This window comes from Mustelus asterias, chromosome 4, assembly GCF_964213995.1.
Source record: "Mustelus asterias chromosome 4, sMusAst1.hap1.1, whole genome shotgun sequence".
In the NCBI taxonomy this organism is placed as follows: Eukaryota; Metazoa; Chordata; class Chondrichthyes; order Carcharhiniformes; family Triakidae; genus Mustelus; species Mustelus asterias.
The window spans coordinates 18,921,919-18,941,427 of record NC_135804.1 but is presented as its reverse complement, the minus strand read 5'-3'; the positions used below and the strand labels follow the sequence as shown (position 1 = coordinate 18,941,427).

At 45.7% G+C, this 19,509-nt stretch overlaps 1 protein-coding gene across 2 annotated transcripts in view; it reads left to right on the top strand.

Annotated features, from left to right (window-relative positions):
• Positions 1–19,509, top strand: part of cdh13 (cadherin 13, H-cadherin (heart)) — a 1,022,665-nt gene that overhangs the window by 987,280 nt on the left and 15,876 nt on the right. For both annotated transcript variants that reach the window (XM_078210633.1, XM_078210635.1), the window contains exon 13: positions 761–976. In XM_078210633.1, coding sequence (XP_078066759.1) covers positions 761–976 — 216 coding nt within the window. The remainder of the gene's footprint in view (positions 1–760; positions 977–19,509) is intronic.

Sequence of the window (19,509 nt, the reverse complement as noted above, 5' to 3'; positions counted from 1 at the left end):
CCTGAGGTTGTTGACAATCGCCTTCATTTTGTTGACATTGAGGGAGAGATTATTGTCGCAGCGCCAGTTCCCCAGATTCTCTATCTCATTCCTGTACTGTGCCTCGTCGTTGTTTGAGATCTGTCCCACTATGGTGGTGTCGTCAGCAAACTTGAAAATCGAATTGAAGAGGAATTTGGCCACACAATCACAGGTATATAAGGAGTATAGTAGGGGGCTGAGAACACAGCCTTGTGGGGCACCGGTGTTGAGGATGATCGTGGAGAAGTTGTTGTTGCCTATCCTTACTGATTGTGGTCTGTGTGTTAGGAAGTTCAGGATCCAGTCGCAGAGGTAGGAGCTGAGGCCCAGGCCACGGAGTTTGGAGATGTGTTTTGTGGGAATAATGTGTGGGTGCCGTGGAGTTTCTGGATGTTAAATGTAAGTCTAGGTGTCAAGGTGTGCTGTTGAATGTGTGTCGGTGCACTGGAGTTTCTGGATGTTAGGTCTAAGTGCGGAGTGTCAGGGACTGCTGTTGAATAAGTGTGAGGCTGCGCTGGAGTTTCTGGATGTTAGGTGTAAGTCTGGAGTGTCAGGGAGTGCTGCTCGGAGAGTGATGGGGTGACAATAGGGTAAAACGCACAATTGCCTCTGTCACCTGTTAAACATCTCCAACTATAAAGTGCTCCATGTGCTGACATTAATAGCTGTCGCCTTGAAGATCAAAGGAGATTAAAGTTACATATTGGGAAAAAGTTTACCTTTCCTTTTGTTCTTTTAGGCACCCATGCTCAACTCAGACTCCTGCACACACTGAAAAGAGCAAACTACATTTTGCCAATTGTAGTGACAGATGGGGGAAAGCCCCCACTGACCAACAGTACGGATGTTCTAGTGCAAGTCTGCTCCTGCAAGAAGAACAAAATGGACTGCAGCACAGCAAACTCTCTCCATATCAGCATCACGCTCCTCCTGATCTCTATCATCACATTGTTCTGTGAGTTTTCCTCTAGTTTCGTTCTCGCAGCAATTCCTATTAAATGAAATCATGTATTTTTGATTCCGCTCACTCAGGTTGCAGCTCGGAATTGCCATCGGTCAGTTCTCCTCTCTAATCTTTTCTAATGTATCACAGACTAAGTATTCTAGAGGCATTCCCTGCAGCTCAGCTAATAAGCTAAAACCTGAGATCGATAGAATGTTGTTCAACGAGAGTATAAAGGGCAGATGGATGGAGTTAGGATATAGTCCAGCCATTGTTAGGCTGAATGTTTAAACAGGCTCATGGAGCCTCCTCCTGTTTGTGCTCCTCATAAATTTGTTTTCACATTTTAGCTGTTATCTAGAATGTTGTTCTCGTGATATATCGGCTAAACTATGGTAATAAGTAGCTTTTAGTATGCATGTGTAATTGTGAAATTTCATAAATCAGGCACATATAAGTTTAAAGCATGCAACAAGGATTTTCAATTTGTACATCAAATCTCCACAAAGATAGAACGTCATGGGTTTCAAATGACTGCTGGCAGGTTACCTTTATGGTCCTATATCTTATGGAGGTATCAGCAGATTTGTTTGAAACAAGCTCAAAGCCTCTGTTAAATAGTGAACAGTGAAATATAGGATGGACAACATTGTCTTATTTGTGAAGGATCATATGTGTTTGCTTTGTTAAAGGTGCTATGTGGAGAGCATCATACAGACCTTTGCATATGTAATTCTCCCTTTCACCCCTATTGAAAATCAACAATTTACATAGTAAAACCTTGCATTTAATGATCTTTCCCCATTTGAGTTCCTGAATTTAGTTGGGTTGGTGTGAGGGTAGTGTATTCCCAGAGAAGCGGGTGGGGGAATATTGGCAGCTAGGTAACATATTACAAGATTATGAAGGGCATGGACAGAGTGAATAAAGAGCAGCTGTTCCCCTTAGTTGAAGGGTCAGTCGTAAGGGGGCGTAGGTTTAAGGAGATACTGGATAGGTGCAGGAAAAATAGGGTTGTTGTAGTGGGAGACTTCAATTTCCCTGGTATAGACTGGAAATTGCTGAGAGCTGGGACTCTGAATGGGGGAGGAATTTGTAAAATGCGTACAGGAGGGTTCTTTGGAACAATATGTAGATAGCCCGACTAGAGAGGGGGCTATACTGGATCTAGTACTGGGGAATGAGCCCGGTCAGGTCTTCAAAGTTTCGGTAGGGGAACATGTGGCAAATAGTGACCACAATTCTGTTAGCTTTAGGATAGTGATGGAAAAGGATGAGTGGTGTCCCAAGAGTAAGGTGTTGGATTGGGGGAAGGCTAACTTTAGTGGGATTAGGCAGAAATTGGCAGCTCTTGATTGGGAGAGGCTGTTTGAGGGTAAATCCACATCTGACATGTGGGAGTCTTTTAAGGAACAGTTGTTAGGGCTACAGGACAGGCATGTGCCTGTAAAAAAGAAGGATAGGAAGGGTAGGATTCGAGAACCGTGGATAACCAGGGAAATTGAGGGACTGGTCAAAAAGAAAAGAGAGGCGTATGTTAGGTCCAGGCAGCTAAAAACGGAGGGAGCTCTGGAGGAGTACAAAGAAAGTAGGAAAGAACTCAAACGGGGAATTAGAAGGGCAAAAAGGGGTCACGAAATGTCCTTGGCAGACAGGATTAAGGAGAATCCCAAGGCATTTTATTCATACGTTAGGAACAAAAGGGTTGTCAGGGGAAAAATCGGACCTCTCAGGGACAAAAGTGGGGAATTATGCTTGGAGCCCAAAGAAGTAGGGGAGATCCTAAATGAATACTTTGCGTCGGTATTCACAAAGGAGAGGGATATGTTGACTGGGAGTGTCTCGGAGGGGAGTGTTGAACCATTGGAGAAAATCTCCATTACAAGGGAGGAAGTGTTAGGTTTGTTAGAGAATATAAAGACTGACAAATCCCCAGGGCTTGATGGAATCTATCCAAGGCAGCTCAGGGAAACGAGAGATGAAATCGCTGGGCCTCTGACGCAAATCTTTGTCTCGTCACTGGACAGAGGTGAGGTCCCAGAGGATTGGAGGATAGCTAATGTGGTCCCGTTATTTAAGAAGGGTAGGAAGGATAACCCGGGTAATTATGGGCCGGTGAGCTTGACGTCCGTGGTGGGGAAGTTGTTGGAGAAGATTCTTAGAGATAGGATGTATGCGCATTTAGAAAGGAATAAACTCATTCACGATAGTCAGCATGGTTTTGTGAGAGGGAGGTCATGCCTCACTAACCTGGTGGAGTTTTTTGAAGAAGTGACTAGAATGGTTGACGAGGGAAGGGCCGTGGATGTCGTCCATATGGACTTTAGTAAAGCGTTTGACAAAGTCCCTCATGGTAGGCTGGTGAAAAAGGTTGGATCTCATGGAATAAAGGGGGAGGTGGCTAGATGGGTGGAGAACTGGCTTGGTCACAGAAGACAGAGGGTGGTAGTGGAAGGGTCTTTTTCCGGCTGGAGGCCTGTGACTAGTGGTGTTCCGCAGGGCTCTGTATTGGGACCTCTGCTGTTTGTGATTTATATAAACGATCTGGAAGAAGGTGTAACTGGGGTGATCAGTAAGTTTGCGGATGACACAAAATTGGCAGGACTTGCAGATAGTGAGGAGCATTGTCAGAGGCTACAGAAGGATATAGATAGGCTGGAAATTTGGGCAAAGAAATGGCAGATGGAGTTCAATCCTGATCAAAGCGAAGTGATGCATTTTGGTAGAAATAATGTAGGGAGGAGCTATATGATAAATGGCAGAACCATAAAGGGTGTAGATACGCAGAGGGACCTGGGTGTGCAAGTCCACAGATCCTTGAAGCTGACGTCACAGGTGGAGAAGGTGGTGAAGAAGGCATATGGCATGCTTGCCTTTATAGGACGGGGCATAGAGTATAAAAGTTGGGGTCTGATGTTGCAGATGTATAGAACGTTGGTCCGGCCGCATTTGGAATACTGCGTCCAGTTCTGGTCACCACACTACCAGAAGGACGTGGAGGCTTTGGAGAGAATACAGAGGAGGTTTACCAGGATGTTGCCTGGTATGGAGGGGCTTGGTTATGAGGAGAGATTGGGTAAACTGGGGTTGTTCTCCCTGGAAAGACGGAGGATGAGGGGAGACTTAATAGAGGTGTATAAAATTATGAAAGGCATAGATAGGGTGAACGGTGGGAAGCTTTTCCCCAGGTCGGTGGTGACGTTCACGAGGGGTCATAGGTTCAAGGTGACGGGGGGGAGGTTTAACACAGATATCAAAAGGACATATTTTACACAGAGGGTGGTGGGGGCCTGGAATGCGCTGCCAGGCAAGGTGGTGGAGGCGGACACACTGGGAACTTTTAAGACTTATCTAGATAGCCATATGAACGGAGTGGGAATGGAGGGATACAAAAGAATGGTCTAGTTTGGACCAGGGAGCGGCACGGGCTTGGAGGGCTGAAGGGCCTGTTCCTCTGCTGTATTGTTCTTTGTTCTTTGTGAGGGGCAGGAGGATTAGAGGGGATGTGAAGAAAAACGTTTTCATCCAGAGGGTGGAGATGGTCTGGAATGCCCTGCCTGGGAGGGTGGTGGAGGCAACTTGGCTCACAACCTTTAAATATACCTGGATGAGCACTTGGCATGTTATCACTTGGTGGATGATGAGTCTGGGAAAGGATGTGTAGATAGTTTGAGTCATGTTGAGATCAAAAAGGAGGAGATATTGGGGTTCTTGAGAAACATCAAGGTAGACAAGTCTCCAGGGCCTGATGGGATATATCCCAGAATATTGAGAGAGGCAAGAGAGGAAATTGCTGGGGCCTTGAGAGAAATCTTTGTATCCTCACTGGCTACAGGGGAGGTCCCAGAGGATTGGAGAATAGCCAATGTTGTTCCTTTGTTTAAGAAGGGTAGCAAGAATAATCCAGGTAATTACAGGCCAGTGAGCCTTACATCAGTGGTAGGGAAATTATTGGAGAGGATTCTTCGAGACAGGATTTATTCCCACTTGGAAGTAAGTGGACATATTAGTGAGAGGCAACATGGTTTTGTGAAGGGGAGGCCATGTCTCACGAACTTGATTGAGTTTTTCGAGGAAGTGACGAAGATGATTGATGAGGGTAGGGCAGTGGATATTGTCTACATGGACTTCAGTAAGGCCTTTGACAAGGTCCCTCATGGCAGACTGGTGCAGAAGGTAAAGTCACATGGGATCAGAAGTGAGCTGGCAAGGTGGATACAAAACTGGCTCGGTCAAAGAAGACAGAGGGTAGCAGTGAAAGGGTGCGTTTCTGAATGGAGGCCTGTGACAAGTGGTGTTCCTCAGGGATCAGTGCTGAGACCTTTGCTGTTTGTAATATACATAAATGTTTTGGAGGAAAATGTAACTGGATTAATTAGTAAGTTGGCGGACGACACAAAAGTTGGTGGATTTGCGGATAGCGATGAGGACTATCAGAGGATACAGCAGGATATAGATCAGTTGGAGACTTGGGCGGAGAGATGGCAGATGGAGTTTAATCCGGACAAATGTGAGGTAATGCATTTTGGAAGGTCTAATACAGATAGGAAATATGCAGTAAATGCAGAACCCTTAGAGTATTGATAAGCAAAGGGATCTGGGTGTACAGGTATACAGGTCACTGAAAGTGGCAATGCAGGTGGAGAAGGTAGTCAAGAAGGCATACAGCATGCTTGCCTTCATTGGCCGGGGTATTGAGTTTAAAAATTGGCAAGTCATGTTGACGCTTTATAGAACCTTAGTGAGGCCGCACTTGGAATATAGTGTTCAATTCTGGTCACCACACTACCAGAAGGATGTGGAGGCTTTGGAGAGGGTACAGAAAAGATTTACCAGGATGGTGCCTGGTATGGAGGGCATTAGCTATGAGGAGAGGTTGGAGAAACTTGGTTTGTTCTCACTGGAGCGACGGAGGTTGAGGGGTGACCTGATAGAAGTCTACAAGATTAAGAGGGGCATGGACAGAGTGGATAGTCAGAAGCTTTTTCCCAGGATGGAAGAGTCAATTACTAGGGGGCATAGGTTTAAGGTGCGAGGGGCAAGTTTTAAAAGAGATGTACGAGGCAGATTTGTTACACAGAGAGTGGTGGGTGCCTGGAACGCGTTGCCGGGGGAGGTAGTGGAAGCAGATACGGTAGTGACTTTTAAGGGGCGTCTTGACAAGTACATGAATGAGATGGGAATAGAGGGATATGGTCCCCAGAAGCATAGGAGGTTTTAATTAAGTCAGGCAGCATGGTCGGTGCAGGCTTGGAGGGCCCAAGGGCCTGTTCCTGTGCTGTAATTTTCTTTGTTCTTTGTTCTAAGTCCATGGGCCAAGTGCTAGTAAATGGGATGATGGGGTGGCACGGTGACACAATAGTTGGTACTGCTGCCTCACAGCACCAGGAACCTGGGTTCGATTCCCGGCTTGGGAATTGTCTGTGTGGAGTCTGCACGTTCTCCCTGTGTTTACGTGGGTTTCATCCAGGTACTCCAGTTTCCTCCCACAGTCTGAAAGACGTGCTGGTTAGGTGCGTTTGCCATGCTAAATTCTCCCTCAGTGTACCCGAACAGGCGCCAGAGTGTGGCGATGAGGGGATTTTCACAGTAACTTCATTGCAATGTTAATGTAAGCCTACTTGTGACACTAATAAATAAACCTTAAACTTCAGATGTTTCTCACGTGTTGGTGCAGACTCAGTGGGCCAAAGGGCCTCTTCTGCACTGTATGATTCTATAATTCGATCATTCTATGATTAAATGCTGCTTATATTCTAAGAGGAAGCTCTCAGTTCCAGCCTGTATTTGTTGTCAATTTGCCTAATATGTCTAATTCCATAGATCTAAATTAGAAATGAGAGAAAACAATGTTTGCTTGAATTTTTAAAGAATAAATTTTCTTCTTGTTTTGAACTTTATGATAGTCTATCTCTAGTTTTCTCTTTTGAGTTCCAACGAAAACCATCAACAATACACAGGCTGTTGCTTTGTTGAATTCAGCATTGTATCAAGTCCACACTTGCAGGGACTCTTGATCTGCCTGAGAGTTCTTGTCCAGTTGCAAAAGGGGAAGCATTTTTTTTGTTCATCAGCTATGATGGTTAATAAGAATCAAAATGTTCTACCCATTAATATTGTGAAAAAGCAGGCATGGGTTTTCACAATATTCGCAAGATTCTCTCTTGAGGGTTTTGCAGTGGGAGGTCACTGAAGCCTTGAAATGATTTAAAAAGCTGCCAAAATCTTCCATTCACAGTTTGTGCCAAGCTTTTGGTGAGGTTCCAGTTGGAAATCAGAGAAACCAATAGAAATTCTTGCCCTTTGCGCCGACAGTAATGTATTTGTATGTCAATTTGTCTGGAATACTGTAATGAGCTTATAATATTGTTGAACCACGTGACACCATTGACTCTCAAGTCCCCACAAGAAGCCATGACAGACATTTTAAAAAACTTTTCATTTATGGCCAACATTGGGAAATTTTGTGTCCACCCACCTCAGTTCCTGCCCGCATTTGGTCACCAAAATCTTCCTCCAGGAGTTTCACCATTCTGGGGTTACACAGTTATGCTCCACACAAGAGTATGACCTTTCTGAATGAGGCACTCTTAGACACAAACAATATGAGATTGCTTCCCTTAGGATATTGGCATCAAAGAAACAAAGAACAATACAGCACAGGCCCTTCAGCCCTCCAAGCCTGCACCGATCATGTGTTCCTAACTAGACTATCCGTTTGTATCCCTCTATTCCCAGTCTGTGGCTATCTAGATAAGTCTCAAATGATCCTAGCATGTCTGTCTCAACCACCTTGCTTGGCAGTGCATTCCAGGCCCCCACCACTCTCTGTGTAAAATACGTGCCCCGCATATCTGTATTGAACCTTGCCCCCCTTACCTTGAACTTGTGACCCCTTGTGTTTGTCATTTCTGACCTGGGAAAAGCTTCCAACTGTTCACCCTATCTATGCCCTTCATAATTTTATAAACTTCTATTCGGTTGCCCCCCAACCTCCGTCTTTCCAGGGAGAACAGCCCTAGTTTACTCAATCTCACCTCATAGCTAATACCCTCCATACCAGGCAACATCCTGGTAAACCTTTTCTGCACTCTCTCCAAAGCCTCCACGTCCTTCTGGTAGTGTGGCGACCAGAACTGGACGCAGTATTCCAAATGTGGCCTAACCAACGTTCTATATAACTGCAACATCATATGCCAACTTTTATACTCTATGCCCCGTCCAATAAAGGCAAGCATGCCATATGCCTTCTTCACCACCTTTTCCACCTGTGCTGCCACCTTTAAGGATCTGTGGACTTGCATACCCAGGTCCCTCTGTATGTCTATACTCCTGATGGTTCTGCCATTTATTGTATAGCTCCCCCTTACATTAGATCTACCAAAATGCACCACTTCGCATTTATCTGGATTAAATTCCATCTGCCATTTCTCCGCCCAATTTTCCAGCCTATCAATATCCTGCTGTATTCTCTGACAATGTTCATCACTATCCACAACTCCAGCAATCTTTGTGTCATCCGCAAACTTACTAATCAGACCAGCTACATCTTCTTCCAAATCATTTATATATATCGCAAACAGCAGAGGTCCCAGTACAGAGCCCTGCGGAACACCACGAGTCACAGACCTCCAATCAGAACAAGATCCCTCCACTGCTACCCTCTGTCTTCTATGGCCAAGCCAGTTCTGTACCCATCTAGCTAGTTCACCTTTGATCCTGTGAGATTTTGCACCAGCCTACCATGAGGGACCTTGTCCAATGCTTTACTAAAATCCATGTAGACGACATCCACGGCCCTTCCCTTGTCAATCGTTTTTGTCACCTCCTCAAAAAACTCAACCAAATTTGTGAGGCATGACCTCCCTCGTACAAAACCATGTTGTCGATCGCTAATGAGACTATTCAGTTCTAAATGTGTGTAGATCCTATCTCTAAGAATCTTCTCCAACAATTTCCCTACCACGAACGTTAAGCTCACTGGCCTATAATTATCCGGGTTATCCTTGCTACCCTTCTTAAATAATGGGACCACATTTGCTATCCTCCAATCCTCTGGGACCTCACCTGTGTCCAATGAAGAAACAAAGATTTCTGTTAGAGGCCCAGCAATTTCATCTCTTGTCTCTCTCAGTAATCTAGGACAGATGCCCTGGGGATTTGTCTACCTTAATGCTTTCTAAAACACCTAACACTTCTCCCTTGTAATTGCGATTTGTTCTAACGGGTCTACACATCCCTCTGAGACACTACCAATCAATGTGTCCCTCTCCTTTGTGAATACTGATGCAAAGTATTCATTTAGGATCTCACCTACTTCCTTGGGTTCTGAGCATAATTCCCCTCCTTTGTTCTTGAGCGGTCCAACTCTTTCTCTGACAACCCTCTTGTTCCTAACGTATGTATAAAATGCCTTGGGATTCTCCTTAATCCTGTCTGCCAAGGACATTTTGTGACCCCTTTTTGTCCTTCTAACTCCCTGTTTGAGTTATTTTCTACTTTCTTTGTATTCCTCGTGCTTCATCTGTTTTTAGCTGCCTGGACCTCATGCATGCCTCTTTTTTCTTTTTGATTAGACCCACAATTTTTCTGGTTATCCACGGCTCTCGAATCCTAACTTTCCTGTCCTTCCTTTTTACAGGCACATGCCTGTCCTGCACTCCTATCAACTGCTCCTTCAAAGACTCCCACATGCCAGATGTGGATTTACCCTCGAACAGCCTCTCCTAATCAACAGCCACCAAATCCTGCCTAATCCGGCTGTAGTTAGCCTTCCCCCAATTCAGCACCTTACCCATAGGACAACCCTCATCCTTTTCCTTGACTATCCGAAAGTTTACAGAATTGTGGTCACTGTTCGCCACATGTTCCCCCACTGAAACTTTGGTGACCTGACCGGGCTCATTCCCCAGGACTAGGTCCAGTATAGTCCCCTCTCTAGTTGGACTATCAACATATTGTTCCAAAGAACCTTCCTGGACACATTTTACAAATTCCTCCCCGTCCGTTCCCCCAGCCCTAAGGGATTTCCAGTCTATATGAGGGAAATTAAAGTCTCCCACTGCAACAACCCTATTTTTTCTACACCTGTCCAGGATCTCCTTACATATCCGTTCTTCAACTTCCCGTGGGCTGTTGGGAGGCCTGTAGTATACCCCCAGCATAGTGACTGCGCCCTTCCTGTTTCTGAGCTCCACCCACAGTGTCTTGTTACATGATCCTTCCAAATTGTCCACCCTCTGTACTGTTGTAATATGCTCCCTAACCAGTATTGCTACTCCCCCACCTCTTCTAGCCCCTCCTCTGTCTTGCCTCAAACACTTATACCCTGGAATATTCAGCTGCCAGTCTTGTCCTTCTTTTAACCAAGTCTCTGTCACTGCAACCACATCCAAGTTCCACGCATGCATTAAGGCTCTAAGTTCATCTGTCTTGCCTGTTATGCTCCTTGCATTTAAGCAGATGCACTCCAGACCTCCAGGCCCACTGAGTTCATCCTCCCCCAGATTGCTCTTCCTCTTAGGTAGCCTTGTCTTGGCCCCATGCTCGTCCCCAGTCTCTATGCTTGCTGACCTGTTGTTCTGATTCCCACCCCCCTGCCGCATTAGTTTAAACCCACCCGAACCACACTAGCAAACCTCCCAGCCAGGATATTGGTGCCCCTCCAGTTCAGGTGTTAACCGTCCTTCTTGTACAGTTCCCATCCTCCCTGGAAGACTTCCCAGTGATCCACGAATCTGAAACCCTCCCTCCTGTACCAGTTCTTTAGCCACGTGTCCAGATGCACAATCTCCCTGTTCCTAGCCTCACTAGGATGTGGCACGGGGAGTAATCCAGAGATTGCTACCCTAGAGGTCCTGTTTTTTAGCCTTCTACCTAACTCCCTAAATTGCTCTTGCAGGACCACCCTGCTCTTTCTCCCTACGTCATTTGTACCAAGGTGGACAATGACATCTGTCTGATTACCCTCCCCTTTTAAGATGCTTTCTACCCTCTCAGAGACATCCAGGACCCTGGCACCAGGGAGGCAGACTACCATCCTGGAGTCTCGTTCGCGCCCACAGAACCGTCTGTCTGTGCCTCTAACTATTGAGTCCCCCACTACTATTGCTCTGCTATTCTCCCTTTCCCTTCTGAGCCACAGAGCCCGACTCAGTGCCAGAGACCTGGTCACCGTGGCTTACCCCTGGAAGGTCATCCCCCCCCCCAACAGTATCCCAAATGGCATACTTATTTTGGAGGAGAACAACCACAGGGGATCCCTGCACTGACTGCTTCCTCCCCTCCCCTCTCCTGACTGTCACCCAGCTAGCTTCGTTTTTAGGTGTTACCACTTCCCGATAACTGCTATCTATCTCCGAAGTTCATCTAGTTTCAGCTCCAATTCCCTAAGGCGGTCTGTGAGGAGCTGGAGCTGGGTGCACCTCCCACAGATGAAGTCAGCAGGATCACTAATGGTGTCCTTTACCTCCCACATCCTGCAAGAGGAGCATTGAACTGCCTTAACTGCCATCCTCTCCACCCAAACTCCCAACAAGATAAGAAGAGTTAGAAAAAGAAAAAGAAAAGAAAAGCTTACCTGTTCTCACACCGAGTCTTTTTTTTTACGTTAGAGGAGGAGGGAGGGTGGGAGACACTATACGTGTAGTGTCTTGGGTTTCCTCACCATTCAAATTTATTGGGTAAAACAAAAATTACCCAGGTCTCCCCACGGCCAACTTCCGGTTTCCTTCTGTTCTGAAACAAAAGCTCAGAAAAAGTAAGTTAAAATCAAAAACTCAGCTTACCTTCCAGCTCTTCTCTCCAAGATCGCTCCCCTCTCTGCCTGCTCTGCTGGAAGAATGAGCCAGCACAAGATTGAGACTCAACTCCAGGAATCTATCAACGACAACATCCCTGCAGGATGGAGGCACACTTTTAGCTTGAGATCATTGGATCTTTCCCTTGTACATTGTTACGAGTTTAGTAGAATGAGCTTCCAACAATTAGCTTTTACATGGCCCATCTTACAGCAATGAAAGCATGTTGATTTTTTACATTGCTTTTAGTCTCACTGCTATCCTTTATATTGACTGCAACAGCTTCTGCCTTCTCCCTGAAGCTAGAATCTTCACTGTTCCTCCAGTTTCACCGTGGGTTTACAAATGAAGATCTACTGTGAGATATCTTAGCCATCTGTCGGAACTGCCACTTCCCATATTTTAGAAATCCCGCTGTCTTCAAGATGTGACATGAAGGCTGTTAGGATTCTGTTTCAAGTTATTTCCATTATTATTATCTTACTCACATTCTCAAAAGTCTATTCTAACTTCGTAGATCAAAACCACCTGTCCAACAGTGTTTCTTTCTCCCTGGCAAGTTCTACAAATGATTGATTCTGTCTTTTCTCCAAAGCCTAAAATTTTAATTGATTGACTTTGGGGACGAGCTCAGAAGCATCAAGCACTGAAGTTTTAACTACCTCATGATCAGAGGATTGTACTTGCATAGAAATAGAAAATAGAAGTAGCCATTCAGCCCTTCAAGTTTGAAGCACCATTCAATATGATCATGGCTGATCCTCTATCTCAAGGTCATGCTCCCATGCTTTTCCCAGACCCTTTGATGTGGTTAGTGTTTAGAAATGCATCTATTTCCTTCTTAAATATATTCAGCGATTTGGCCCCTACAGCCTTCTGTAGCAGAGAATTCCACAGGTTCATCACCTCCTGAGTGAAGAGGTTTCTTCTCATCTCAGTCCTAAAACGCAGACCCTGAGACTTGAACTCTTGTTCAAGAACCCCAGCTATAGGATATTACAACCCTGCATTCAATTTTCTATGTTTCAATTAGGGCTCTTATTCTTCTAAATTCCAGTGAATACAGGCCCACTCAACCCAATCTCTCCTCATACGACAATCCTACCATCCCAGGAATCAGTCTGGTCCCTCACTGTATGTGCTATCCATGAAATCTCATCCTTGTGAATGCTCTATAATGACTTCAATTGCAGCTCCGCCTCCAAAACACAGAGTTCAAGTAGCTGCAGCTGGAGACACTTCTTGTGCACAAGATAACCCCAGACACTGGAAATGTCCCTGATTTCCCACATCTCACAAGAGGAGCATTCCACATGGACGAACTGCCCTGCTATGACTTACCCCTAAATTACTCCCTTTACTTTAACTTCCTCTGGTTCAGGGTATATGAAGGATAGTAGAAATACTCACCAGTTCCTACTTATCGAGGCTCCTGCTCTTCTTTCTGAAGAGAGGTAGGAAAGGAAACGATCACTTCACTCCCTCCTCACAGAGGAGGGGGTGACATGGTGGCACAGTGGTTAGCACTGCTGCCTCACAGCTCCCAGGAACCTGGGTTCAATTCCCGACTTGGGTCACTGTCTGTGTGAAGTTTGCATGTTCTCCCCGTGTTTGCGTGGGTTTCCTCCGGGTGCTCCGGTTTCCTCGCACAGTCTAAAGATGTGCGGGTTAGATTGTTTGGACATGCTAAATTAACCCTTAGTGTCCCAGGGTGTGATAGGTGAGAGGGATTAGCAGGGTAACTAAATGGGGATGGGGCCTGGGTGGGAATGTTGTCGGTGCAGACTCAATGGGCCAAATGGCCTCCTTCTGCACTGTAGGGTTTCTATGATTCTATGAACTCCCTCTCTCACTAAACCCCAACTTCTCCCAAATCTCTCTCAACTCCATCCTCCATGAATTTAAGCACTTCACAAAGATTCCTTGTTGGGGGAGATTCTCCCAGCCCCTTGTAGTGCTTTAGCAGCACAGCGGGCCGGGAGACTCCAACGGAGGCCATTTAGTGAGTCGGCGAGACTCCGGCCGCCAGATTTCCGGTGCTGTCAGCTCCATGCCAGAAATTGGCGCAAAACTGTATAATTTATTCTAATGAGCATTTGAATCTCATTAGCGGGCCCAGGACTGAAGTCTCCAGGCCCGGGATTGAGGTCTCTGCCCCCGACAGGAGTGTTTCACTCCAGCGGGCTTCAGTATAGCTCCTCACTTGCGGAGAGCTGGTGGCCTGACCCCACTGGAGAGAAAGGGGCCATGGAGGCCCCCCAGAGGGTCGGGTGTAAGGGGAGGTGACCCCTGGTTTTGCCAGCTTGGCAATTCCAGCCTGGCCCCCTGGCACTGACCAAGGTGCAAAGTGGCAATGCCCAGGGGGCACCTTGGCACTGCCCACTGGACATCAGGCAGTGCCAAGGCCTAATGGGGTGGGGCCTGATGGGGTGGGACCTGTGGGGGGCAATTGGTGGAGTGGGGGGTTCCGCTGCCATTCTGCATTCAGATCGGTAACAGAGGGAAGGAGGCCAGCGATGGGGGATAGCCATCGGGGAAAAGAGGGGGGTGTCAGGGCTGTGGGGTGGGGTCAAGACTGGGGGTGGGGCGGAGCTGCTGGTGGGGCGGGTGGGGGCGGTTTACGAGATCAGGGCTGCCAGGGGAGGTAGGGAGAGATCAAGGCAGGCTGGGAGTGGGGGTCAGGCCGGCCCGGACACGTCCAGGGCGCCAGCGATCGGCATGTTGGAGGGGATCGCACAGCCAATAATGTGGGGTCACAGAGCTGACCAGCTATCGAGAGGTCAGCAGTGCGGGAATACTACACATGCATCGATCTCCGCACTGACAGATCGACGCATGCGCAGTGGCCCGCTCACACTATGTTGCTGGCCTCTCCAGTGGGAATAGGCCCATCCCACATATTTGTAATGATTTTCATGCTAGTGCGCTCATAGAAACATAGAAAATAGGTGCAGTAGGCCATTCGGCCCTTCGAACCTGCACCACCATTCAATATGATCATGATTGATCGTGCACTTTCAGTATCCCACTCCCGTTTCCTCTCCATACCTCTTGATCCCTTTAGCCACAAGGGCCACGTCCAGCTCCCTCTTGAACATATCTAACGAATTGGCCCCAACAGCTTTCTGTGGTAGAGAATTCCACTGGTTCACAACTCTTTGAGTGGAGAAGTTCTACCTCATCTCAGTCCTGAATGGTTTTCCCCTTATTTTTAAACTGTGGCCCCTAGTTCTGGACTTCCCCAGCATTGGGAACATTCTTCCTGCATCAAGCCTGTCCAGTCCCATCAGGATTTTATATGTTTCTATGAGATCCCCTCTCATTCTTCTAAGTTCCAGTCAGTACAAGCCCAGTCAATCCAATCTCTCTTCATATGTCAGTCCTACCTCTCCAGGAATCAGTCCGGTGAATCTTCACTGGATTCCCTCAATAGCAAGAATGTTCTTCCTCAGACTAGGAGACCAAAGCTGCACACAATACTCAAGGTGTGGCCTCACCAAGGCCCTGTATAACTGCAGCAAGACATCTTTATTCCTATACTCAAATCCCCTTGCTATGAAGACTAGCATGCCATTAGCTTTCCTCACCGCCGACTGTACCTGCATGCCAACATTCAGCGACTGTTCCACTGTGACACTGCGCTTCCCCTTTTCCTAAACTGCCACCATTCAGATAATTTTCCTTCCTGTTTTTGCCACCAAAATGGATAACCTCACATTAATTCACATTATATTGCATTTGCCAAGTATTTGTGCACTCAGCCAGCCTGTACAAGTCACTCTGCAGCCTCTTAGCATCCTCCTCACAGCACACACTACCACCCAGCTTAGTGTTGTCTGCAAATTTGGAGATATTGCATTCAATTCCTTCGTCCAAATCATTAATATACATTATGAATAACTGGGGTCCCAGCACTGAACACTGCAGTACCCCACTAGTCACTGCCTGCCACCCTGAAAAGGACCAATTTATTCCCACTCTCTGCTTCCTGTCTGCCAACCAGCTCTCCACCCACGTCAATACATTACCTCCAATACCATGAGCTTTAATTTTGTTCACTAATCTCTTGTGTGGGACCTTGTCAAAAGTCTTTTGAAACTCCAAATACACAACATCCACTGGTTCACCCTTGTCCACTCTACTGGTCACATCCTCAGAAAATTCCAGAAGATTTGTCAAGCACGATTTCCCTTTCGTGAATCCATGCTGACTTGGACTGATCCTGTCACTGCTTTCCAAATGCTCAGTTACCACATCCTTAATAATAGATTAAGTGTGGGAGATTCATTTTGAAAATCCCACTGAAAAAAAACAGCAGGATTTACTCTAGTTTTTACACAAATTCAACGCTTAGAATTATTTTCAGAATTTTTTTCTCCCAATCCTAAATGCTGTGCTGAAATTTTTCTGCATTTTAACCCTTGCTATTAACTCCAACTTCACCTTTTCTGCTAATGCTATGAACCTAATCTGGGCTAATTATTGGAAATCATTCAGGAATAAATCTACTCTCCCAGAAAAGTTGCAGCAATTGGCAAAACCATCCCGATTTTCAATAAGTATAATAAATTTCACTGTGAAATGTCATTAGTCTTAACGTGAGCAAGTCCCAGCACTGGTCGTCCATCTGCGGATTCAAAATCCCCAAAGCGCCCCCAATTTTGTTCTGCTCTTGATGGAAACCAGTAACTTTTTAAAAAACAGATGAAGTTGGAAATCCCAGACAACATAGAACATAGAACATTACAGCGCAGTACAGGCCCTTCGGCCCTCGATGTTGCGCCGACCAGTGAAACCAATCTAAAGCCCATCTAACCTACACTATTCCAATATCATCCATATGTTTATCCAATGACCATTTAAATGCCCTTAATGTTGGTGAGTCCACTACTGCTGCAGGCAGGGCATTCCACGCCCTTACCACTCTCTGAGTGAAGAACCTGCAGAAGAACCTGAGTGAAGACAAGACAAAAAAAAATTCAACTGTCAACAAAGCAAACACTATCTATCTTATACTCTAAAATCCAGAATTAGTATGAGTTAAATATGAATTAAAAAGCAAATATTGGTTGAATATTAACAATAAATTGCACCTTAAATGGCAGATACAAAATTGGCTCAGCAGTCCCCTGATTGGCGATCACACTGTCACAAAACCTTTCAAACCCTATTTTCCTCACAAAGAATTCTACCTCCTTTCCTTCGAGGACTCATCAACTGCTACAGCTCAGCTTGGACTGATCCGTGTCCTTAATAGTCTTTTAAGCGTTGCACATTTGCCCAGCGGATTTGTTTTCCACACCTCATTTCTTTTTGTTTCCTTAGAAACTGGGAGGGCCAGTTTCCTTTCTATCTTTACCTGTTCCTCTTTTCAGCACAGTTTCTGTTTTATTCAGGGTCTGTCTCAAGAAAATACAAATTAAATTTAAAGACGTAAAGTTTCTCATAGGCTATTCAAATAAAATCCAAAAAATACCAATACAGATTAGATCTCCACAATTTGGAGACATCATGACACTAAATAAGAATTAGACAGTTGATTTTTATTCTTTCATGGGATGTGGGAGTCACTGGCAAGGCCAGCATTTGTTGCCCATCGCTAATTGTCCTTGAACTGAATGGCTTGAGGGCAGTTCAGTGTCAATCAGATGTGGAGATGCCGGCGTTGGACTGGGGTAAGCACAGTAAGAAGTCTCACAACACCAGGTTAAAGTCCAACAGGTTCATTTGGTAGCACAAGCCACAAGCTTTCGGAGCGCTGCTCCTTCATTAGGTGAGTGGGAGTTCTGTTCACAAACAGGGCTTATAAAGATTTACAAAATAAATTGAGTTTGTGTCTTTATATGCCCTGTTTGTGAACAGAACTCCCACTCACCTGATGAAGGGACAGCGCTCCGAAAGCTTGTGGCTTGTGCTACCAAATAAACCTGTTGGACTTTAACCTGGTGTTTTTAAAACTCTTACTATATGTAGACCAGCCCAGGTGAGGAAATTAGTGAACCAGATAGGTTTTGCGACAGTTTCATGGTCACCATTACTGAGACGAATGATCAATTCCAGATGTATTCATTGAATTTAAATTCCAGCAACTGTCATGGTGGGATTTCAACCCCTGTTCCCTGAGCCTCTGGAATATCAGTCCTGTGACATTACCACTATGTCACTGTCTCCCCCTAAGGATAATATTGGAATTATCTGAATTGGAATAAAATGAATCATTGGTCTCTGCAGGGAAATAAAAATAGGTTTTGAAAGCAGGAATATAGTTAATTCAAAGCACATTCTACTGTAAACTGTTGGCATTAAAATACATTAAAAGGTTCGCCAAAGGGACATATAGTGCAGATAGAAACAAAAGTGGGAAAAGACAAGGTTGGGTGATACTGATAGGGAGAGTGTCAGTCGTTCCATAAGTGACGTGTTTGTTTTGCTATCTGTTAATACTTTTGAAATGCAAATCACTGCCCTCACCCTCTGTGTCTGTCTGCCTAGCATTTATTGGATTGATAGCATTGGAAATTTTGCCCAGAAGAAAACCATGACATTTGCAGCTATCTTTACTCCACTGTAGAGGGAATGCATGTGTCATATTAATGAGTTGGAAATGGTATTAAGTGAGTTATCATGGTGACGCAGTTGAGAATTCCATAATAGCTTCATTAATTCATGATAACCGGCATGACACTGTCTGCAGCACAATAACATTGTGTCTCTAGTGGACCAATGTAAACATAAAATAGAATAAAGGGATTTTTACTGTCTCGATGTTTTAACTCCTTTCCAGAGATAGTTTTAAGAAAGCTTCCTAAATTGGTTACCAGAAATGGTCCCTCTGTGGGAACGTGTAGGCCTCAGGCCTCACTTAGAAGCTTAATGAGCTGCAGCCACCTGTTGGGTACTCCAGGTAGCTTGCCAGTGAGGAACATTTCAAGTTCAGGCTGTTACTTTTCTTTTTATTCATTTATGGGATGTGGGCATCACTGGCTAAGCCAGCATTTATTGCCCATCCCTAATTGACCTTGAGAAGATGGTGAGTTACCTTGAACCGCTGCAGTCCATGTGGGGTAGGTACATCTACAGTGATGTTAGGGAGAGAGTGCCAGGATTTTGACCCAGCCACAGTGAAGGAACGGCAATATATTTACAAGTCAGGGTGGTGAGTGGCTTGGAGGGTAACCTCCAGATGTTGGTGTTCCCATGTTTTTGCTGCCCTTGTCCTTCTAGATGGTAACAGTCACGTGTTTGGCAGGTGCTGCCTAAGGAGCCTTGGTGAGTTCCTGCAGTGTGTCTTAGAATAATAAAATTCCTACAGTGCAGAAGGAAGCCATTCAGCCCATTGAGTCTGCACTGGCCACAATCCCACCCAGCCCCCATCCCCGTAGCCACAAGTATTTACCCTGCTAGCCCCCCTGACACTAAGTGACAATTTAGCATGGCCAATCAACCTAACCACACATTTTTGGACTGTGGGAGGAAACCGGAGCTCTCGGAGGAAACTCATGCAGACATGGGGAAATTTGTGCAAACTCCACACAGACAGTGACCCAAGCCGGGAATCGAACCCGGGTCCCTGGCGCTGTGAGACAGCAGTGCTAACCACTGTACAGCCCAAATGGTAAATGGTACACACTGTAAATGGTGCACACAGCACACCGCTGCCAATGTTCATTGGTGGTAGAGAGTGGGAATGTTTGCGGGAGGGGTGCCAATCAAACGGGCTGCTTTATCCTTTGTATTCAAAAGCAG